Source organism: Phyllostomus hastatus, unplaced genomic scaffold (genome assembly GCF_019186645.2).
Source record: "Phyllostomus hastatus isolate PE091 unplaced genomic scaffold, TTU_PhHast_1.1 phas_scaffold_28, whole genome shotgun sequence".
NCBI lineage: Eukaryota > Metazoa > Chordata > Mammalia > Chiroptera > Phyllostomidae > Phyllostomus > Phyllostomus hastatus.
Window position 1 is genome coordinate 6,363,362 of NW_025334022.1, and position 24,754 is coordinate 6,388,115.

The window sequence follows — 24,754 nt, forward strand, 5'->3', positions numbered from 1 at the left end:
AGTAGCCAGATTTTTGAAATTGTGAGATTACACATAAGAACCTGGATTTCTGAGTGATTTTTATAAGGTTGGATGATCTATCAACCTTGGGTATCATTGTGACAATTAATTGGAACTTGGTAGTAGGTACTCTTTTTGGAAAGGCCATGCTTTATGCAGTTTGACAGTTCCCAACACTCTCTATTGCTTTATGCTCAGCCTATTTCATCAATTTACAGTACCCATCTGGCCTCTATAGGCATCCTAAGCAGAGAAAACAGTATAAACAAAGCTTGGAAAAGATAGTGTGTGGAGAATAGTTTGTCAAATATAGGGGGCAATGGAAGAGTGTGCCTTTCTGTGCCCTGTATATAGCCAAAATAAAGACCTTAGTCTTTGCAAATTCTAGTATTGTGTTGGCAAGAGGTAGGGAGAGGATGCAAACATGTCATATTACTCCTATGTGCTATTTACTTTTGCTACACCCATGTACAAGATCTGAGAATTAATTATCTATGTGACCAAACTGATCATTTGCCTAAATATGACACTGTAATGTGTACTTTAATTAGTTGGCTGGGTGAGAATGGATTTGCAGGGTAATAGTCTAAGCAGTTGGAATCAAATAAAATGTTCAGCTGTTTGATTTAATTTTAATTACAACACTAACTCTTACTTGTTTAAATCATCAGATCCTGCTGAAAGGTTGATATGTTCCTGGAAATGTATTGTTGAATGCTAAAATTATTACTCTGACTTAAAGCTGTATTCTGCCCTCATGTCATAAAAATGTATTGATGACAGCCTTTATTTGTGAAGCCACCTGAGGTGGTGGAATTTGTCTGGATTTGCCACACTGAATATGCCTTGTATGAAATTTCCCACCACAATTAGAAAGGGTAGATACTGAAGTGCAAGCTCTAAAGCAATCTCAATATATAATGTGATACTAAAAAAAACAAGTATTCAATGCTGTGATAATATTTTTATCCAGAAATGGATGATTAGTAATAGAAGCAGATGGCTATGAGTTATTTTGTATAAGTAGCAATGTAGAGTATAGTTTTTATCAAAAGCAATAAACCTATTTTTGTAATATATCTATTTTAAGTATATTTTATTGATTATGTTATTAGAATTGTCCCATTTTCTCTACTTTGTCCCCTTCCATTGGGATCTGTCCTGCCTAGTCTCAGGAAGCTGTAACCCCCCACGGCTCAGGCTGAGTAAGAGACCTCTGAACCAGGAGACACTAAGGAGACAAAACTTATTTCCCTGGCATGAACACTGCCTGTTCTGTGCCAGCTCCCATTGTATGATCGGCAGTCAATGATGGTTAACAATTCTCTAAAACGAGGATGAATCTAAGACAGACGCAATCATGTGGGAAAGCCCTCAGGGAAGAGACTCAGGGGGCTGTGGAAATGAAGGGGTGATGGACATTGACCCCTGCCCCCTCGGCTTTGACAAAGCCTGAGTCCTTGTTCTAGCTGTAAGAAATCCAAGTCTCCCAGCTGCCTTTGTCTCCTCTGCCCGACTCAGGCCTGCAGAAATAACAGGGGTGGTGCAGTCCAGACCAGAGTTGGGGGACTCTTAGGGTAATCAGACCTGGGACATAGAATATGCAAGATCATGTGAGACCTGCTTGCTGGAGGATGCTCTTGAATTAGAATATGAAGGCATGGGCAGGACACAGAACTAGCCTTTCAGGTCCTGTAGTCTTTTTAAGTGATGAAACCCCAAAATCTCAGCCCAGAATCCCAGCATGAGTTCTTCCAGCCCCTTTGAAAGCTACCTATTCATTTGATCTTCCCTGCCAGACTATAATCCACAAACTGTATCTATATTCTTAATAAAAGCCTGCTCGGGTGGGAAAATGGGGTGCTCTCCACTAGAGAGAGTGGCCATGCCATTACTATTCCTCCACAGGACTCGCTAGTCCATGTATATGTTTTCTCATATCACGAGCAGCAGCAGCATTTGTGGTCACTGCTGGCCAGTGGCTGCCTCACCCCTCCACCTGGTACCCCCATTTCCTCCAGCAATCCCCCCCTTAATTCATGTCCATGGGTCGTACACATGAGTTCTTTAGCTTTTCCACTTTCCATACTGTTCTTAATACCCTCTGTCTATTCTGTACCCACCAACTATGCTTCTTATTCCCTGTACCTTTTCCCCCATTCTCCTCTCCCTCCCCACTGACAACTCTCTGTGTGATCTTCATCTCTATTACTCTGCTTCTGTTCTAGTTGCTTGCCCAGTTTGCCTTTCTTTATTTAGATTCTATTGTTGATAGTTGTGAGTTGGTTGTCATTTTACTGTTCATAGTTTTGATCTTTTCCTTAGATAAGTCCCTTCAACATTTCATACAACAAGGGCTTGGTGATGATGAAATCTTTTAGTTTTACCTTGTCTGGGAAGCACTTTATCTGTACTTCCATTCTAAATGATAGCTTTGCTGGATAGAGTAATCTAGGTTGTAGGACCTTGTTTTTTATCACTTTGAATACTTCTTGCCAGTCCCTTGTAGGCTGCAAAATTTCTTTTGAGAAATCAATTGATGCTCTTATGGGAACTCCTTTGTAGGTAATGCTCTGCTTTTCTCTTGCTGCCTTTAAGATTTTCTCTTGATCTTTAACCTTTGGAATTTTAGTTATGATGTGTCTTGGTGTGGTCCTCTTTGGGTTCAACTTGTTTGGGACTCTCTGTGCTTCCTGGACTTACATGTCTGTCCTTCACCAAATTAAGGAAGTTTTCTATTATTATTTTTTCAAACAAGTTTCCAGTTTCTTGCTTTTCCTCTTATTCTGGCATCCCCATGATTTGGATGTTTGTATGTTTGGAAATGTCCCATAGGCTCCTTAGACTATCCTCAGTTTTTTAAAAATTATTTTTTCTTCTTGCCGTTCTGCTTGAATGCTTTTTTTCTTCCTTATGTTCCAAAGCATTGATTTGAATCTTGACTTCTCCTCTACTGTTTGGGTCCCTGTAGACTTTTATTTATTTCACTTAAGGTAACCTTTATTTCTCCCTGAGTCTTTTTTATCCTATTTCCATACTCAGTGAGTTCTTTGAGCACCCTTATAACCAGTGTTTTTAACTCTGAATGTGATAGGTTTGCTATCTCCATTTCATTTAGTTCTTTTTCTGATGTTTTGCTCTGTTCTATAATTTGGGCCTTATTTCTTTGTCTCCTCAATCTGGCAGTCTCCCTGTGTTTTTGTATATTAAGTGGAGCTGTTTTGGCTCCCCTGTCAGTGTACCTGTTACATTGTAAGGGGAAGAGTCTTAGGTATTCACCAGGGAAGTACAACCCACTTGGCCACTTTGTGGCACTGTGTGTGGGGGAGGGGTAAGAGAAGGAATAATGCTGCTTGCTTGGTTCTTGCCCATTTCCAATCACTTCCCCACTTCCTATAAGTGTCTGGCATCCTTCCAGTTGCTGCCCTGGTGCTGATTCCAAGAGTGGCTGGATTCTATGACCCTGTGGGATCTTTAAATGGACTCTTCTGAGAGAGTGGCAAGTCTACCTATGCCTCCATCTTGGCTGGAAGCCAATAAATCTATTTTTTAAAGCCTTGCTTCTTTGGTGGTATCCATGTCAGAATGACAGTTCATATCTGTTGACTAAGTGTTTTGGCTCTACATTACCCAAATAATAAACATTGCTCAATTTTGGACTGAATTAGCCTTTTCTTTCTACAGGCCTTGCAATAGTCCAGTAATATCTATAAAACCTCCACCTATACCTTCTCACTTTCCTACTGAGGTACAAAATATATCTGGGTTCCATACAGTTCTCACTAGATCACTATAAATAGCAGAATTGTACTTTCTTCAGATGAACAAAGTGCCTGGGATTTTAAAATGCTGTTCATTATGACAGACCTTTTCTTTCATTATGACAGACCATGTGCTTATATTTTGACATAATGAGAGAAAAAAAGCAATCACCATTCTTTACCATATGAGTGAGAAAAATTAATAGCACCAGAGATTAATACTCTTATAAAGAATGTTCTTTTTATTTTTATTTTTACTATTTTGGCCCAGATTGAAAAGGATGGCATTGTCCTAGGAGAACATAACTCTTGGCCTCCAGATTTTTTGGCACTTACCTTGTATCACACATCCTGAAGGGAAAAGAAAGGGGCCTGTGCAGTCACAAACTTGTAGCTGGCTGTGTCTAATCAGTCAAGAAGCAAAGCCAAGAATTCCATGCAAATTGAATGTCTGAAAGTATAAACTCTTTGTGAATATAGAATTAATTCAGTCCAGAAAAATTAGCAGGTTTGTAGAAGTCAGGTCAGGAAAGGAAGTTTTTAGAGGAAAGTGAAGCTGAAGATCAAATGTTTATGAATTTTGGCAGATTCTCTTGCTTTCTCCTTTGCCCTTAATTGAGAGGCCTATATCTGAATGTACACATCTAGGTACTCCTACTGAAGTAAGAAAATAAATAATGAAAGGGAAGAATTAATAATGAAGGGATTCCTCTCTGCCCTTGCTCTGATGAAAGAGTGAAGAGTCAAGTTTTACATCTTGTCTGAATCTTGAGCTGTTGGGATTTCAACACATAAGGGGAATAGGTATAGTTTACTATTGCCTTGGTTTTGTTATATGTTATCTTGGTAAAATTAATATAAGTCTAAAGCAAGTAGTGATCTTCAGTTTATCAAAGACCATTAAGGTCAGAATGTGTAAAAGAACTTAAAATTAAATTTGTTTGGCAAATAAGACTGAAGCAAAGCATGATGTGATAGAAAGAACACAAGGACAGCAAATGTAACATCTACATTCTTCTTCCAGTACCTACATCCCTCTCTAGGTGTCTGTTTCCTCATTATAAAAGGAGGGTGTTAGAGTTGCAGGTGGGAGCTGGCCTAGATAGTATCAAATGTAACTACTAACTCTGAATTGCTATAACTCTAAAAGAGACATATTTGGAGACATGGAGAAAAATATGAGGAACCTGTTGATTTATTATTTCTTCATGTGAAATAAGTCTTCAGGTTCAGTTGAAGATAAAATTAATTAATTTTAAAGGTTTACATAGATTGCAGATAACTCTTCCTTTTGTCATTCAACTGTGCACTTCCTAGCCCTCTGCTGCCAAACTTAAGTGTACATGTTAACAAATCAAGCAAGAGGGAATTTGACCTTTTAAAGCATTAGACTCATAAATCATAGGGAGATGATTTACTAACTCTCTATCATTTTAGTGCTTTATGGGATACCTTCTGCCATTGATCTTACCTGCACAAAGAAGGATGCCATTGAAGATTGTATTAAAAAAAAAAAAGGCCAGCCCTGAAGGACAGAAGGGTGGGATTCTGTCCTAGTTCTGCAATTGATTTCCTTCAAAATGCTAGTTATTTATCTTTTTCTCATTTTTGTCTATAAATGAGGGTCTCAGATTAAATTATGGCTAGTGTTCTTTTTTTGCCCTTCCAAATCTATGATTCTAATCCTCTCTAGGACATGGAAATACCTGCAAGTATTTACCTTTCTTTTGTGGTATAAAGAGGTAAACCATGGTACAAATCCTGGCCTAAAAAAAGTACTGGGAATAGGGAAAATGAATCAACCTCATGTTTACAGAATTTAATTCATATGGTTACTTTTTTTGGAATACAAAAGAAGGAAAACAGGTAAACACAGTATCTATACCATAGCTCAGTATTCTGTCCTAAATCATGAGAATTTTGTTTATAATTATTTTCCTAATATACTCACAGGGAGGAAGTCATGCCATTGTAAGCTTCCAGATTACCTCAGGGGTCCAAAGTGGGAGGTCCCTAAGGCTCTCATTTTCTTCAGGGTGTCTAACTCCAGCTACTTATGGAAACTCCAACATAACAATTTAGGAGGTAGGATAATCTGCTTTCTAATCTGTTGCCTCCTTGTGTTTTAAAATGAAGCAGTGATTTAGGATTTAGTCTGTGGGCTAAAAATATTGAGACTTTTGGTAAGTCTTCTCAGGTTTTTTTCTGTTATTCCCTTATAGACTTGTTTGGTTGACATTTTTGACAGTGATTATCCTCAGCAACTAAACTAATCTACTTACTTATAACTTCATTGAGTTTTCAACTCCATTATTTACTATGCATGTAGAAAAAGCTGTGAGACCCCAACACTTAATCATATCACTCCTTCCAAAAGATATAGATGTAATAATAGAAGAAATGACTTTTTAAGTCAACTTTGTGACAGGATGTCTAGATAAATGTTTGGGTAGAGTAGAGTTTAGGTGAATCCTTCTTTTCAAATGCTAGTTGTTCTTTTTATACGTGTTATCTTATGATATCATTGAAATAGTACTTTTTAAAATTATTAATTCATTTAGTTTTTAACTTGCACTGACTCTTATAGTAACAGGTTACCTTCTTCTGTGTAAAATAGAAATCTTTTTATTTTACTTAAGTTTCTGTCTTTCAAACTTTAAGAGGCCACCTCTGACCCCTTGTTCTAAGATACTGGAATTTGGCAACCAGAACAAATCTTGTATCAGTTGGAGAGATGAATTGTTTCTTCTTAGGAGGAAAGAGTTAAGCAGGGGATACAAAGGAAACTAGACTGCCTTTCTGTCCCTTTTAAGTGAGGCCATCCCAGTATGGTTTCCTTGTTTTGTTTGAAGATACTCTCAAAAGCATCAAACACTGTCAAATTCCATAGTAACTGCAAAGAAAGTCCAAAACAAGACCGAATGGGTTATTTAATTCTCTACCACACTGGGTTTTCCAAGTGAATGCTGTCATCCAGTGGATAAATAATTGACAGGGGCTTAAAGCACCAAAATTGGCATGGTATACATTTGCTCAGTGTAGCTCAGTGATTTGACTTAAATTTGTGGCAGAAAACCTCTGGATCTCACCTTGAGCTTAATTTGCTTTAAGTGTAAACTTGAGATGTTGGGGAATTGACAGTTCTACTGTGTCAAAGACTAAAGATAAGATAGTCACATAGCTTTTGGATGTCAGATGGTATGGGCTGATGGTTTTATACATATATTGACATCTCTAATATTCTGAAGTAAATCTCAATTACTTAAGGAAATCTCTTTGTTTTTCATCTATAAAATTAGGGGTTGAACTGAATCTTGGTTGCTTACTAGAATCTCCATAGGAAACTTTAAAAAATACCTATGCCCTGCCTTCACCCCTAGTAACTTTGATTTATTTGGTAGGGGGTGGGCCTAGGCATTGGCAGTATTTAAAAGTTCCCTTATATGTGCAGCTAGGGTTGAGAATTGCTGGATTAAGACACATCTAAAAGCCTTCTATGGCTAGGATATGTCATGATTCTCTGATTCTATGGAATAATCTATGTGTTGAATTGTGGTATGTTTTATTTGGTGGAGTGGGAAGATTACAGTGTAGAATTATAAGAAAAAAATAAACATTTGCATGTAACTGTCCTTTAAGAATCTGTCAGATATATCTTCATTTGGGACAGAGGCAGAGAATTCAGTTAGTTCTCATAATGACTGCTGGCCAGTCAGATAGTGAATATTTCTGAACTGTGTAGGCCAAAGGGGGCCTTTATCTGTATAAAAGGAGTATGTTAGTAAGAATAATACCACACAATGAAGTCAACATTAGGCTGATGGTGGGGTGAAAAAAAAGACAGCTAGAACTAGAAAACTGCCTGGCTGTGGCTGAAGAGGACTCTGGGAGGGAGCCTAAGTTAAGTGAATCAACATATCAAACAATGAGGCCTAATTTGCCTTTTAAAATAGTTCTCTTTTAGGGGTATTTTGAAAAAGGTTTTCCCTGGCTGGTGTGGCTCAGTGGTTGAATGCTGGCCTGTGGATCAAAGGGTTGCCGGTTTGATTACCAGTCTGGGGCACATACCTGGGTTGCTGGCCAGGTCCCTAGTAGGTGGCGCTTGAGAGGCAACCACACATGTTTCTCTCCCTTTCTTTCTCCCTCCCTTCCCCTCTCTAAAAAAATAAATAAATACAATCTTTAAAAAAGTTTCAATATCTAGTTTTTGTTTAAAATTAATCAAATTTTCATGAGAATTGCTATCGGAAGATCTGGAAGTTCTAGGAAATGTGCCCAGAGTAATAGGAAATGACAGGATTCTCAAAAGATGTGCCATAACATTGTACTATGCTGACATAAATTCACACTTTGATTGTACACACAGATGCATACCCTTTAGAACTACATATAAAACCAGCCCTTATTTCATAGATATTCTTGGAGGTGTTAAAAGAAAGCAAGGTGAGTAGGCCTCTGGGAAAAAGAATTGTCAATGGCAGATGTAGTAGGGCATGTCAATGTCTGCTCTAGTAATCACAGTCTAGGTGAGAAGGGTGAGATGGGCAGTAGTACAACTCTGGTACACAGAGGGAGAACCCACTGAAATTATCATCCCTCTCCATTCTCTCACCTCACCTACCTCTCAAGACATCTCTTTGTTCTGCTCTGTTTCATTTCTCTCCCTGCATGCCCTCCACATTCATCTTAATTTCCCAGATCCTTTTTTCTCTCTTTCCACCTTTTTCTATATTCCTTATAGCTTTCTTCCCACCCCTCTCCTATCCACCAAACATCTCTGATCATCAAAGATGAAAAAGACCTAATACATCATCTAAGTGGTCTAGCCACATCAGTGAGGAAACTGAAGCTTACTGATACACCATGGCCTTAGTGCAAAACTAATGGAGTTTAAATTACTTCTAAAAATTTTAGTGGATAGAGTTCCGGCCAAGATGGGGGTATAAGTAAAGACTCTTTGCTTCCTTGCACAACCAAAAGGAGGATAACAACAAATCTGAAATCAATAAACAACCAAAAGTGCCAGAAAATCAAACTGCATGGAACTCTGACAGCAAAGGAATAATAAAAAAAAATATCAACCAGAACAACCAGACCTGTAAGGCGGTGAACCACATGGGCTGACTCAGAAAAACTGCAGAGATGCTGCAGACCTTGGGGGCGGCGCTGGCTGCCCCTTCAGTGGGCTGCGAGGGACGGGCTGACTTAAAGAGACTCAGAGGTGGCTGTGGGCTACAGTGGTTGCGGTAGCAGCAGAAGCTCCCAGTCTCCCACGAGAGTCCCTTGAAAAGTGTGCTAGAGACCAGCAGGCAAGCTACATTGTTCCCTGTCTGGGCCCTCTCTCAGAGGCAGCACCACAGCACTGCAAAGATGGTTGCCCTGCCTGGGTGAATACCTAAGGCCCCACCCCCTTACAGCTTATCAGTATGCCACAACAAAGAAATGTGGCCCAAATGAAAGAACAGAGTAAAGCCTCAGAAAGAGAGCTAAGCAAGGAGGAGATTGTCAATCTATCTGATGGAGAATTTAAAGTCCTGGTAATCAAAATGCTCACAGATCTGATTGAGCTTGGTCAAAAAATGAAAAAAACAAAACAAAACAAAACAAAACAAAACAAAACAAAACAAAGGGAGGATACCCAAAGTGAAATAAAGCAAAACATTCAGGGAACCAACAGGGACAGGAAGGAAACCAGAACTCAAAACAATGATTTGGAACAAAAGGAAAAAAGTAAACATCCATCAAAATGAAGAAACAAGAATTCAAAAAAGTGAAGAGACTCTTACAAACCTCTGGGACAACCTGAAACGTTCCAGTATCTGAATTATAAGAGTGCCAGAAATAGAAGAACAACAGCAAGAAATTGAAAACTTATTTGAACAAATAACAAAGGAAATCTTCCCTAATCTGGCAAAGGAACTAGACTTCCAGGAAGTCCAGGAAGCCCAGAGAGTCCCAAAGAAGTTGGAGCCAAAGAGGAACACACTAAGGCACATCATCATTAAGTTACCCAAGAATAAATATAAAGAGAGAATCCTAAAAGAAGCAAGAGGAAAGGAGAGAGTTACCTACAAAGGAGTTCCCATAAGACTGGCAGTTGATTTCTCAAAAGAAATTTTGCAGGCAAGAAGGGGGTGGAAAGAAGTATTTGAAGTCATGAAAGGCAAGAACCTACATCCAAGATTACTCTATCCAGCAAAGCTATCATTTAGAATGGAAGGGCAGATAAAGTGCTCGCCAGATAAGGTCAAGTTCAAGGAGTTCATCATCACCCAGACATTATTATGTGAAATGCTAAAGGGACTTATCTAAGAAAAAGAAGATAAAAAATATGAGCAGTAAAATGACAACAAACACACAACTATCAACAAATGAACCTAAAAGAAAAGAAAAACAATGAAAACAAAAACTAAGCAAACAACCAGGACAGGAACAGAATCAGAGAAACTGACATCACAGGGAGGGATTTCAGTGAGGAGGGGGAAGAGAATAATGGGGGGAAGGTACGGGGAAGAAGAAGCATGGTTAGTAGGCATAAGGTAGATGGGGAAAGATAAAAAATGATATGGGAAACAGAGGATTCAAAGAACTTACATGTACAATCCATGGACATGAACTAGTAGGGGGAATGCTGGAGGGTTGCGGGGGAAGGGCAGAGGGGGAATAGGGAGGGAAAATTGGGAAAACTAATAGCATAATCAATAAAAAATATTAAAAAAACTTTAGTGGATAGAGTTTGATGTTTCTTCCTTTTAATTAAAAAGTGAATGATGAGTGAAGTATTTTATCATTCTTTCTCTTAAAACAAAACAAAACAAATAGTGCATGTGTGGTAAAGATAAAACCTACCCTTTTTCTTCTTTTTCTTCATTGTTCATGAGGTAGGACACACACAGACTCAATAAAATTTTTCTTATAAAGTTTGTGAGAGTTATCAAAATCTTAAAACACACACATACACACATCCCCCAAATCAAAGAAAGCCCATGAACAAAGCAACAAAGTGAGCCCTGGCTGGTGTGGCTCAGTGGATTGAGTGCTGGCCTACGAAAGAAAGGGTCACCGGCTGGATTCCCAGTCAGTGAGTTGTGGGTCAGGTCCCCAGTGGGGATTCGTGAAAGGCAACCACACATTGATGTTAAAAGAAAAAGAAACAAAGTGAGAAATGGAAGACCTTGGTTCTATTACTGCCTAGCTTTCTGACCTTGGGAAAATCTTTTAATCTCTTTGGGATTCAGTTTCTTTATCATGATATGAAAGGATTATCCTAGGGATACCTAAGACCCTTTCTAGCTCTCAAATTTAATGAATTTGCAGGAGAAAAACAGCTCTGCTTAACTACCTATAAAGGTCAATAAGCCATAGTGAAGGCTAACCCATGTCAGAAATAAGGCTGACTCCACAAAAAAGGTATCAGGTACTAGGTATAGGCAGAGTCAGGGCTACCAGTATGCCATTCAGGTTGTGCCCTATATGAGGACACTACATCTCAGATGGTACTATTCACATTGTAGACATACACTAACTTATACGAGAGGGATGAAGGTGTGGACAAAGAGATTCTGGCCTTCCAACATAGTTCTGAAATGAGGTATCAGGGGTACCTTCTCATACCTACATTTATACCAGCACACCAGACCATGCACATACATAGTCACTGGTAAATATATGTGCACCTGGCTATGTGTTATCTTGACTGTGCCTCATGAGTTTCTTGAGGTTACTCTTTTTTCCTGCCTAATATTCTTGGAGACACAATTTCAGCTTCTCAACCACACCTCTACAGCCTGACTCCAAACCTGACAAAAAGGCCTCATCTGGCAGGCAGGGCTTGATGGTATGCAGAGTATTCATACTGCTAATGGAAGGTGTTCCCTGGTGTGTGGAAGACATATGAGTAAATAAGAGTGTGGTATATGCATGTATGTTTATAGATGCAGTTGCTACCCAACATCACAGGGCTACCACAGACTAACATAACTTTTTACTTGAGGGAATCATCCTTTTCTAATTAGCACAAAGGTACCATAGTGGCTAGGAGTGACCATGGGCTAAGTAATATAGTTTTAAAGGTGCTGGAAAGGCCTTATTACCCACTGGCATATCCCACACATTGGCTGAGTTTGTGAATTCCCAGTTAGAGTTTATTATTTCACCTTAAGCTTTCATCCCTCTAAAGCCTTAGAAGGCTAAAACTTCAAGCTCATGCCAGGCCCTCATGACTTCTATGATTAAGTAATTGTGAAGTGGAGCCTCACAATTGGCCTTTCTAACCAGTTCCCAAATGACTATGATGTAGCTGGACCAGGGCCACACTTGAATTCCTGGGCACAAGACTGGGAAGGCTGCCTTTGGTGCTTTGACTATTATGCTGCTGCCATGTACTGATCCTGGGCTATCTTTCTGAACCCTAGGCATTGAACCTGGCTGGCACAGTTTTATTCATCTGCTAAAGGCCTCTAAGAGCCATTCCATAGTTTAAAGAGTTTTGAGCTCCTTGACTAGAAGATGCCCTTTAACACAAAGTGTGGGCAAGTAACTCAGATGCCTGAAGCCCATTGTTAGCCTTTGTCTCTCACAGGTCTCCAGATGCAGTATCACAGCTGGATATATTCCTTAATAAGGGAATGGTTACACTCTCTCTTCTCAGAATTTGCACAGAGCTCTCTGCTTTATTATCTCTACTTAATCATTAATTGGTACAGCCTGAAATGGAATCTCCTGGCTATAGGTAATAGATGTGAAAGCACTTTGAAGAATAGACAGCACTGTGCAAAAATGTAAGACATTATTAATTATTATTATTATTATTATTATTATTATTGGGGAAATGAATCTATATTTGTACTGCTTTTTTAAAATTTGGGTTGGACAGAAACTAAATAGGGTTTGGTGACTGATGAATCCTTGAAGCTATGTATGTAGAAGAAAATTATCTATCAGGTCCCAGTGTTAAAGTGAAGACAATAAAATAATTGTTATTTTTGACTTAACAGCAACCGTAGAAATTTCTGTTTTGTACTTAACAAGTCAGAAATATACTTCTGAAAGAGTCTAGGTTACTCATATTATTATGGTAATATATCCAAATAAAAATGTTTAATCTATAGTTAAGCCAATCAGTTTATGATCAAAGCACAAGAAGCCCCTAAAATGGCATATGTCACAAGAGAAAAATGTATCATAGTAAATGCAGGAAACATTTGCTTCACTACATGTCTCAAGGCAGCAAGAATTGCAACCACCAACCATCACCATTAATCACAGGGAACTTGGAGCTACATCAATTTACTATAAATAAGTGAAATGAACTAGCACTTTCTGCAGTTAGTTAAGGGAGTTGTTGCAGAGTGGTATTATTCCTTTTTGGGGGTCTACATACCTCTGATTGCTTTTCTGTCTCTAGTTAATTGCAATTTTTAACTTCTTTGTATGACTCCATTTTTAGCTCAGAATACAGAATGCCCAAGGGGTGGAAGGTGGGAGGGGAGGAACAAAGCCTGTTTGGGTTGATGGCCTAACTATAAACCCTTCATGTGGAAGACAAATTTTCTCTGTAGCTCTAAATCAACTAGGTCTCATCACCATTCTCTACGTTTTCTTTTTAGGGTGATTGGGTGTGACTGAAAAAGTTCCCCTCTGGAGATTTTGGACATGGTAACTCCATCAAATCAAGTGCAAGTGATATATTTGAAATGGTATGAGAAACCCTCTTTTATGTACGTTCCCACTGAAACCAATCCTTTCTCCAAAGTAAATAACAAGCAGTTAGGAAGACCCCTTAATACCTGCAGAGTTGCAACTGGCTTGATATGACCATATGATACAATGGTAAAAGTATGGGCTCTGCAGTGAAAGAGACATGAAGCATTCCATTCGCAGCTCTACCACTTAAGAACTGTTATATACTTCGGCAAGTCACCTAAACTCCTTGAGGCCTACTTTCCTTATTTGTAAAAGAAATATATTAATGTCTGCTTCTCAGGATTGGGATGAGGATTAAAACAGAATACATATAAAGCATGTTGCACATTTCATTTTTTAATCATTTTTATTATTGTTCAAGTACAGTTGTCTCCATTTTCCCACCACCACTTTACCCCCACCCCACTCACCCTCACCTCCCACCTTCAATCCTATCCCACTTTGGCTTTGTCCATGTGTCCTTTATACATGTTCTTTGATGACCCTGTCCCTTCTTTCCCCCATTATTTACCTGCCCCCTCCCTTCTGGTTGCTGTCAGTTTGTTCTTTATTTCAATGTCTCTGATTATAATGAGCTTGCTTGTTTGTTTTGTTGCTTATGTTCCACTTATAGGTGAGACTTGACATATAGCTTCTTTGTAAAATAGTAGCTATTATAATTGTTACTAAATACATATCTCATAATCATTCAAAATCTCTATTTGCAAAACCTAGAAAAATAATCTGGTAATTTCTATTTATATAAGAAGAATGGTGATTTCCCCTGTCTCACCAATTATGTTAAAAGAATCCTTGTATGGTTTATTTAAGCAATCAGCTTGCACACAAGGCAGATATGATGATGATTCCTCCCAAATAATTAAAAATCTTGACTCCTCCTTGGACATAAAAGATATTTGAAATGTTTTAAGGTTTCATGTGAGATATAGAACTAACAAATTATTGAGTACATAAAAGATATTTGAAATGTTTTAAGGTTTCATGTGAGATATAGAACTAACAAATTATTGAGAGAAAGGGCACATTCAACTATTGAACTTTTGATGGTAACTAGCTAGGGAGATATTATGATGGAGGTGAAGTACATGCCTACCTGGTAAATGTTTTGGATGACCATCTGGCTAATGCAGGTCCTCCAAGGATTCTCTGCTTCCTGTGGTTGTCTAGAATATGAGCAGGACATGACTGCATGCAGGTATCTACCTGTTTCCTGTATAGAATTTTCTCTATTGGTCATAGCTGATTATATATGACTGTAAAGATCTAGGGAAAATTTAGGCTTAAAATTATTTCATGCTAGGGCTACTAGGGTAAACCTAGGTGCTGTAACAAAATGACCCCCAAATATTTAATGTCTTAAACACAGCAGAAATTTAATTTTCATCCCAAAATGGTATAAGGTAGGTTTTATTAATTCGCTGGTGACTCTTTCTAATATGGTGATTCATGGCCCCAGGATATGACCATCTTATGATTCTGCTATCTCCTAAGGCCTTGTCATCATCTGCATTCATCTATAAGAAGTGGGAAAATAACATGGAAGGAAGGTATATATTCACTTCTTAAAAGCATTAGAATAGACATAACACTTATCACTTCCTCTCATATTCCATTGCTAAGAATTCAGTCATATGACTACACTTAGCTCCAAGGTAGGTTGGAAAATGTGGACTACTTGTTTTCTCAATAAGAGAAGGAAATGGATTTGTATTGAACTGCTAGCAGTCTCTGACATAACCACTTGTATTGTGTCTTCCAATGGAGTTTCAGAGTCCAGTAGTTTTTGCTGCTTGGTCCGTAAGAGCTGCTACTTTGAAACCTTAGAAGAAGTTGCCCAATTTGCTATGTGTGGGCTGAATTTTCATGACTACTTTAGCTGGTTTAGGCTGGGATATGATTTTATTTTGTTTGTTTCTGCATCTCTAGCATAAAGTCCAGTGTCTTGGATATTACAGGCATATATTAAGTACTTCTTACATTAGTGAAAAAATTAATAGTTGCAAAGGAAAAATATAGTCAAAATTCTAGATATTTCCTCTGAAACAAATTTTGTAGGCAACCTATTCTACCTTTTAATGTATTAACCTTTTTCTTAGTCCTCCTGGGTCACTGAGCTCCACCTCAAAGAGTACCCAAAGAATAAGGAAGAAGGCCACAGCTCCAGCATTAACTTACAATATGCTAAGAGATATCCATCTCTGAAATTTCCATCTTTGACCATTGCATTCTTTTTCTATCACTGTCTATGATGTGGTGACTTTTTAAATAGTTTTTTTCTTAATTTCTTATTTTTTTTATTTTAATTGTTGTTCAAGTACAGTTTTCTGTCTTTTACTCCCTTCCCAGCCCACCCCCCAGCCCTCCCCATCTCCCTCCCATTTCCACTCCCCACTAGTTTTTGTCTATGTGTCTTTTATACTTGTTCTTGTAAACCCTTCCCCTTTTCCCCTGAAATTCCCTCCTCTCTCCCCTCTGGTCACTGTCAGCCTGTTCTCTATTTCAGTGTGTTTGGTTATATTTTGCTTGTTTGTTTGTTTTGTTGTTTAGGTTCCTGTTAAAGGTGAGATCTTATGGTATTTGTCTTTCACTGCCTGGCTTATTTCACTTAGCATAATGTTTTCCAGTTTCATCCATGCTGTTGCAAAAGTTAGGAGCTCCTTCTTTCTTTCTGCTGCATAGAATTCCATCATGCAAATGTACCATAGTTTTTTAATCCATTCATTTCCTGATGGACACCTAGGTTGCTTCCAACACTTGGCTATTGTAAATTGTGCTGCTATGAACATTGGGGTGCATAGGTTCTTTTGGATTGGTGTTTCAGGGTTCTTAGGATATAATCCTAGCAGTGGAATTGCTGGGCCAAAGAGCAATCCATTTTTAGTTTTCTGAGGAAATTCCATAATTTTTTCCATAGTGGTTGTACCAGTCTGCAATCCCACCAACAGTGCACTAGGGTCCCCTTTTCTCCACAACCTCTCCAACACTTGTTGTTTGTTGCTTTGTTTATGATGGCCATTCTGACAGGTGTGAAGTGGTATCTCATTGTGGTTTTAATTTGCATCTCTCTGACAGCTAGCGATATTGAGCATCTTTTCATGTGTCTCTGGATCCTCTGTATGTCCTCCTTGGAAAAGTGTCTGTTTAAGTCCTTTGCCCATTTTTTAATTGGGTTGTTTGTCTTCTTAGAGTGAAGTCGTGTAAGTTCTTTACATATTTTGGATATTAAACCCTTGTCTGAGGTATCATTGGCAAGTATGTTTTCCCATATGGTTGGTTCTCTTTATTTTAATACTGTTTTCTTTAGCTGTGCAGAAGCTTTTTATTTTGATGAGATCCCATTTGTTTATTCTTTCCTTTATGTCTCTTGCTCTGGGGGACATAGCAGTAAAAATGTTGCTGCATGAAATATCTGAGATTTTCCTGCCTATGTTCTCCTCTAGGACTTTAATGGTATCATGACTTATATTTAAATCTTTTATCCACCTTGAATTTATTTTTGTGTATGGTGTAAGTTGGTGCTCAAGTTTCTTTTTTTTTTTTTTTTGCATGTAGCTGTCCCGTTCTCCCAACACCATTTGTTGAAGAGGCTATTGTTACTGCATTTTATGTTGCTGCCTCCTTTGTCAAATATTAATTGACTGTAGAGACTTGGGTTTATATCTGGGCTCTCTGTTCTGTTCCATTGGTCCATGTGCCTGTTTTTATGCCAGTATCAGGCTGTTTTGATGTGGTGATTTTTAGTAAGAGATATATATTTGGCCTTTGCCCCATTTCTGGCACAGGGCTCCTAAAGTCCTTGAAATTTCCTAAATGATAAGAATGATACAGGTACCTTTTCTTATGTTAATGAGGTGACTCTGGGAAAGCACCAAAGGATAAGAGCTGGTTGCCAGGAGAGGTTGGAACTTTTAGTCCTATCACCCTGATCTTTCGGGAGTGGAGAGGGGCTGGAGATTGAATCAGTCGTGAATGGAATAAATCATGCCTATGTAATGAAGCCTCCATAAAAACCCCAGAAGACAGTGTTTGGAGAGCTACCAGGTTGGTAAACACATGGAGATTTGGACAGAATGGCTTGCAGAGGGTATGGAAGATCCTGTGCCTTTTCTCCATAACTTACACTATGCATCTGTTTTGTCTGGCTGTTCTTGAAGTATATCCTTTTATAAGAAATCAGGAATCTGAGAAGTAAAATGTTTCTGTGAGTTCTATGAGTTACTCTAGCAAATTAATCAAACCCAATGAGGGGTTAATTAAAACTCCAATGCATAACTGGTTGGTAGGAAGCCCAGGTGACCTGGACTTATAACTGGTGTCTCAAGTGGGATGGAACAATCTAGTAGGACTGAGCCCTTAACGTGTGGGATTTGACTCTATCTCCAGGTAGATAGTACCAGAATCAAGCTGAATTGTTGTACTCCCAGCTTGTGTCAGAGAATTACTTGGTTGTGTTGGAGACTGCCCCTCACCCCTGAAACACACACAATGTGGAATTGGTGACTAGAACTCTTAGTGCCATAAAAAGAAATAGCACAAACTTAGTGGCTTAAGACAGCACCCATTTATTATCTCAGTTTAGTAGTTCAGAAGTCTAAGTAGGTTCAGCTGAGTCTTCCACTTAAGCATTACTCAAGGATGAAGTCAAGGTGTCAGTTGTATTGGGCTCTTATTCCGAGTTTCTGTAGGAAAACCACTTCTAGGTTCATTCTGGTTGTCAGTAGAATTTAGTTCCATGCAGTTGTGGGACTGAGATGCTCATTTCCTTGATGGCTATCATCTGAGAGTCATTTCCAGCTTCTAAAGGATATCCACATTCCTCAGTTTGCAGCTTACTTCCTTCAAGCCAACAATGGAGCTTTGGGTCCTCTCACTTTGAAATCCTTGAGTTTCTCTCTCCTCTTCTGATTTAAAAGTTTCATGTGATTAGATTAGTCTGATGCTGATACTCTCCCTTGGGCCACAAAGCACAATCACAGGAGTAAGACTAGGGTTTGGAGATCGCTGGGCCAAAATTCTGCTTACCACAATTAGAAATCATAAGAAAGGTGAAGACAAGGTTATATGACCTAAATTCTGGTCCCCAGTTGAGAGAGGACAGCTGTGACTTTCCTCTCTCTCTCTCTCTCTCTCTCTCCCTCTCTCTCTCTCTCTCTCTCTCTCTCTCTCTCTCTCTCTCTCTCCCTCTCTCTCTCTCTCCCTCTCCCTCTCCCTCTCCCTCTCTCTCTCTCTCTCTCTCTCTCTCTCTCTCTCTCTCTCTCTCTCTCTCTCTCTCTCTCTCTCCAGATGAAGAACCTGTGTCACAAAAATATTAACCCTTTCTTGGGCTTCTTCTATGACTCAAGGATATTTGACATTGTGACAGAATTTTGTTCCTGAAGGCATACTGATGAATGAGGATGTGAAACTAGACTGGATATTTAAATCATCATTTCTGCTGGATCTCATCAAGGTTAATGGAAAGACTGAGAAAATCTTGGATTTTCCCTGTAGATTAGAACTTAAATGTTTTAAATGTTTTGTTTTCCTTGGATCATTGTGATGATCTCATTTCTCCACCTTCATTCTTATGGTCAGCTCCTACCACTTTTGAGTCTCTTGTCCATATCTGTAATAAGGTACTAATATGGAAATGTTGTACTTACCCTGTCTAGCCCCCCAATTTGAAGGCCAGATTTGTTTTTCTTTCCTGTTGGCATGGAGAACTCTTCACTTTCAGCAATCCTTTCTTCCATCCCACTTCCCTGCTTTCTGGATGTGGGAAAATGCCCATTTCCAGATTTTTGGTGCTCATTAGTCCCATCTCCTGTCTCTCACCTTCTAAAAGGTGGTTAAGTCAAGAACTAGGTGATGGGTTTTTGCATACCATATGTGTAGATACAGAACTCAGCAAGACTAGAAAGCCAAAAGACCATTGTGTCTATCAGGCAGTATATCCACTCTCTGAGGCAAGGACTATTGACAGCCAAGGGGGTTCATGGATAAACCTATAGATGGACTTCTCAAGGATTCTATGATCTCCCTGGAGTAATATGCAAATTGTGTCTATGTGCATTTTCATGAGCCTGATCTAGATAATCGATGACTTGTTGAGCTTCTTGCTTATTGATTATAGTCTTGACCTTTGTATTATGACCTAACCTTTTTCAAGCTAGTTTTATAGACATTATCTCATTCCAATTCTCCATAAAATAAGTGTGATTACCCTATTTTTACAGAGGCTCAGAGAAGCTCAATGAGGTATACTTTGTTATGTAGTGTCTGACACACATAGTAGGTGCTCAATAAATATTTATCAGCCAAATATTAGGTGGCAGAGTTGACAATAGAATGCAAATCTCCTGATTTCTATTTTAGTATTCTTTCCACTTACCTTGTAAACAAGGTCATGTGAGTTAAGGGAGAAACCTACAAATAACAGTGCTCTCAGGCCCATGGTGAATGAAACCCAAGCATTAAACAATCTAGGAAAAATCTTACCCACTGCGGGCTCTGCTAGGAAATACTGGAGAGTGCAGACTTTTTGAAGGCACAAGATATAAAGCATACAAATACAAAAGGGGTGTCAGGCTACAAAATAGAGCCAGACACTTAAAAAGTCTTGACATAAACAGTTCTGAAATAATTATACTAGAATATAGGATGCATGTATATGTGAATGATTAAACCCATCTGATAGAGTCCTGGTAGATCATATATGAATGTCATACAAAGTTGCCAAGCAAGCTGTAGAGATCAGTAGTATTCAGTTTCTTATTTTTACTTTTTAAATATATTTTATTGATTATGCTATTACAGTTGTCCCAATTTTTCTCTCTTTGCCCCTCTCCACCTGGTACTCCCCTTCCTTCCAGCCATCCCCCTCCCTTAGTTCATATCCATGGATCATGCATATAAGTCCTTTGGCTTCTCCATTTCCTATACTGTTCTTAACATCCCCCTGTTTATACCTACCAATTATGCTTCTTAATCTCTGCATCTTCCTCCCTCCTATTCATAACCTACCAAATGATCTCCAGATCTATGATTCTGTTCCTGTTCTTGTTGTTTCCTTAGTTTGGTTTTGTTTTTTAGATTCAGTTGTTGATAGTTGTGAGTTTATTGTCATTTTAATATTCATAGTTTTGATCTTCTTTTTCTTAAATAAATCTCTTCAACATTTTGTGTAATAATGGCTTGCTGATGATGAATTCCTTTAGCTTTACCTTGTCTGGGAAGCACTTTATCTGCCCTTCCATTCTAAGTGGTAGCTTTGCTGGATAGAGTAATCTTGGTTATAGGTCCTTGCTTTTCATCCCTCTGTACACTTGTTGGCAATCTCTTCTTGCCTGCAAAGTTTCTTTTGAGAAATCACCTGATAGTCTTACAACTCCTTTGTAGGTAATTCTCTGCTTTTCTCTTTCTGCTTTTAAGATTCTCTATCTTTAACCTTTGGTATTTTAATTATGATGTGTCTTGGTGTGGCCCTCTTTGGGTCCAACTTGTTTGGGACTCTCTGAGCTTCCTGGACTTGTATGTCTATTTCCTTCACCAAACTGGGGAAGTTTTCTTTCATTATTCTTTCAAGTAAATTTTCAATTTCTTGCTCTTCCTCTTCTTCTTCTGGCACCCAAATGATTGAATGCTGGTACCTTTAAATTTTTCCCATGGGTTCCTAAGCCTCTCCTCATTTATTTTGAATTCTTGTTTCTTCTTTATGCTCTGGTTGAATGTTTACTTCTTCCTTTTCTTCCAAATTACTGATTTGAACCCCAGCTTCCTTCCCTTCACTGTTGGTTCCTGTATATTTCTCTTTATTTCACTTAGTGTGACTTTCATTTATTCCTTTTACTGTTGGTTCCTGTATATTTCTCTTTATTTCACTTAGTGTGACTTTCATTTATTCCTTTATTTTGTGGCCATACTCATTGAGTTCTCTGAGCATCCTGATCACCAATATTTTGAACTCTGCATCTGATAGTTTGGCTATCTTCATTTTGTTTAGTTCTTTCTCTGTTTTTGTTTTTCTTTCCTGTTCTTTCATTTGTGCCATATTTCTTTGCCTCATCAATTTGGCAGCCTCCCTGTTTTTGTTTCTGTTTATTAGGTGGAGCTGCTTTTACTCCCTGTTTTAGTAGCATGACCTATGTAGAAAAGGCACGTGTAAATTGTGTGGGGTGGGGCTTTAGGTAATTGCCAGAGCGAGACAACTGCTTCACTGTTTTGTAGGTGTGTGTGTGTGTGTGTGTGTGTGTGTGTGTGTGTGTGTGTTGGGGGTGGGAGGCTCAGAGAGGAGTCAGTACTTCTACCTGGCTTCTGGAGGCCTTCTGGGAACTAGTCCCACTTCTAGTCACTTCACCCACCTCCCGTATGTGGTTGGTGTCCTTCCAGCTATTGCTGTGGTGTTTGCATATGTTCTAAGCCATGTTGGCCCTTTAAGCTGCGAAACTCCGGCAGTTTCTCCCACCACCCTGATTCCCATTCATTTTTACAGCCAGAGGTAATGGGAGTTTATCTTCCTGGCACTAAAACCCTGAGTTGTGTGGTGTGGCCTGGGGCTGGGATTGTGTGTTCCCAAGGTATCTGTCCCAATTTTTTCTACCACATGTGAATATGGGACCATCTGTTCTGCCACTGGCTGAACCACCACCACCACTGCCACCTCTCTGTGCCACACCATATCCTCTCTGCCCTGGCTCTATAACTCTGCCCCTACTACCCACCCGGATGAATGTGGCTTCTTTAAATCCTTGGTTGTTAGAGTTCCATACAGCTCATTTTTTCTTATGGTTCTGGGTGTTATTTGTTTTTGAGATCTGGTGGTAATTCTTTCTATGGTTGTGTGAGGAGGTGAAGCATGTCTACCTATGCTTCCATCTTGACCAGAAGTCTTTAGCTTTCTTCTTCCTACTGTCTATTTTAAATTACAAAAATAATGTATTAAATTGAAAAACCAAATTATATAAAAATACTGACATTTACTTATTCTTCTCCATATCTCCCCCAAAGTTATCCACTGTTAATGATTTGGTAATTGGCCTTGTAATTAATTTCATGTGTATTTGCATACATTATAGATTTTGTTTGTTTTTTTAAATACACATTGTTATATAATCTGTAACTTAGTATTTTTTACTTACTTTACAGCTTAGAAATGTCTCTCTGTTGGTACATATACATCTACCTTATTATTTTTAGTTGCTGCAGAACATTCCATAGTTTAGATAGACCACAATTTGTACAGTCCCTTCTTTTCTTTAAAGTTTTTATTTATTTGTTTTTAGGGGGGGAAGAGAAAGAGAGGCAGAGAAACATTGATGTGTGAGAGATACCAGGAATGTGGGATACCAACTGGGGACCTGATCTGTAACCCAGGCATGTGCCGTGACTGGGAATCAAATTGGTGGCCTTTTGGTTCACAGGCCAGCACTCAATCCACTGAGCCACAACAGCCAAGGTTGGATGGTCCCTTCTTGAAAGGTATTTATTGTATTTCCAATTATGCAATATTACAAAGCAGAGCTATAATATTCTTATAATGTCTTCTTGTACAGATGAGCAAGCATTTTTTGAGGAAAAATAGAATCTGTAGGTCACAAGGCATGCATACTTTCAATCTTGAGAGCTATTGACCATTTCCCACCCAAAAGCCTGTTGTAATTTTTAAAAGATTTTATTTATTTATTTTTAGAGAAAGGGGAAGGGAAGGAGAAAGGGAGCGAGAGAAAGATCAATGTGTGTTTACCTCTTGCAGCTCCCCCTCTCCCCCACAGGGGAACCAGCCTGCAACCCAGGCATGTGTCCTAACTGGGAATTGAACCAGTGACCCTTTGGTTCTCAGACCAGCACTGAATCCACTGAGCCATACCAGCCTGGGCAGGCTGCACCAATTTCTATTCCTGCCAATAGTGGATGAGAATTGGACTAGGTCTTTGGGGGAGATCAGAATCTTCAAATTCTTGGCAATTATATATGTAGGAGACCATCCTGTGTTTGGAATGGCAGTAAATCTTCCAATAACACACAATTATCTATATGCTCAAGATATGACTCTTCATCCAAGCATAAACTTTTAGAGATAAAAGGGACCTGGAAATTATTCTTGTCAATGTTTTGCTTGTCTGTATATAAGAAAAAAAGGGCTGGATCATAATAGCACATGCCATTATCAGTCTCAGAAAATGGTTCTAAAAGCACAAAATAGTTAAATAATTTGCTAGATAAATCCTGTTTGTGTCATCTTCAGGGCATGAAGTACTTACACCACAGAGAGTTTGCTCATGGGAGGCTGAATCTTGGAACTGTGTGGTAGATGGGTGTTTTGTACTAAAAGTGACAGATTATGGCTTTAATGATATCTTGGAAATGCCAAGACTCTCCCAAGAGGAACATTCTGCTGAAGGTAAGCAATGTATTTTACCCTTCTGATGCACACAAGGTAACTCCAAAGTTTAAATGAGAATATGCACTGAATTAAAGCCTCAGGCTAATTCAGTTCCCCACTTTTGTTGAAAATCCACCCTCATTTCCAAGCCAAAGGAGTTGAATGAAATCTGCAGGCTGTATTCTCAACATAGCCTAATGTTCAGAACAGTCTATGCAATAATGTTTAGTTACTGCTGTGGCAGGATTAGACTGAATTGTTTAGAGACTCCAGGGGTCCCTGAAGGAACTTACTGGGCACACAGTAGGTGTTCAATAATTACTTATCATATTGAATGGAAGGTAATTTGGTAGCTGGACCCTGCCAAAGCACATTCTGAGACGAGATGCCACTAAAGCCTACCCTCACAGTCTCTGTTAGAGAGAAAGAAGCAAATAGCCAATAAAGGCTCTATGGGTTGTATGGGATGATTTCAGACGGCACTATGGCATTCTAGTAAATAAGTAGGTGTGCCTGTAAGGTACATTTTGTATTTTTGTCTTCTGTTTAGTACACTAGTGACAGCACCAAACAATGTCTGCAGGGATCATCATAGATCAAATGGTAGAAATCTGCGATGGGGAGTGGGGATGGGTGAGTGAGAACTAGGAGGAAATGAAATGATGGAAGAAGGGAGAAAGGAAAAGAAACAGTAAGAAGGAAAAACAATAAATAGGATAAAATACATGTGGGGAACTTGGGCATTAAAAGTTTTAATCAGTATGGCAAAGGCAAAGAAGAGTGACATAAAAACCAGAAAAATACAACCCAAGAAGACAGAAGGAGAGATATAAAATTACAACATATATCATATTCTTTGGCATTATATGTTTTAAAACTATTGACTTTACTAAATAGGAAAATGAAGAACGAAAGGTAGAGGGATACA

General features: G+C 38.8%; 1 protein-coding gene across 1 annotated transcript in view; it reads left to right on the forward strand.

Annotated features, from left to right (window-relative positions):
• The window catches only part of GUCY2F (guanylate cyclase 2F, retinal), a 112,352-nt gene that overhangs the window by 56,581 nt on the left and 31,017 nt on the right, over positions 1–24,754 (forward strand). The window contains 6 exon segments of the mRNA XM_045817456.1: positions 5,715–5,846; positions 13,370–13,459; positions 18,750–18,838; positions 18,840–18,915; positions 23,689–23,731; positions 23,734–23,844. Coding sequence (XP_045673412.1) covers positions 5,715–5,846; positions 13,370–13,459; positions 18,750–18,838; positions 18,840–18,915; positions 23,689–23,731; positions 23,734–23,844 — 541 coding nt within the window.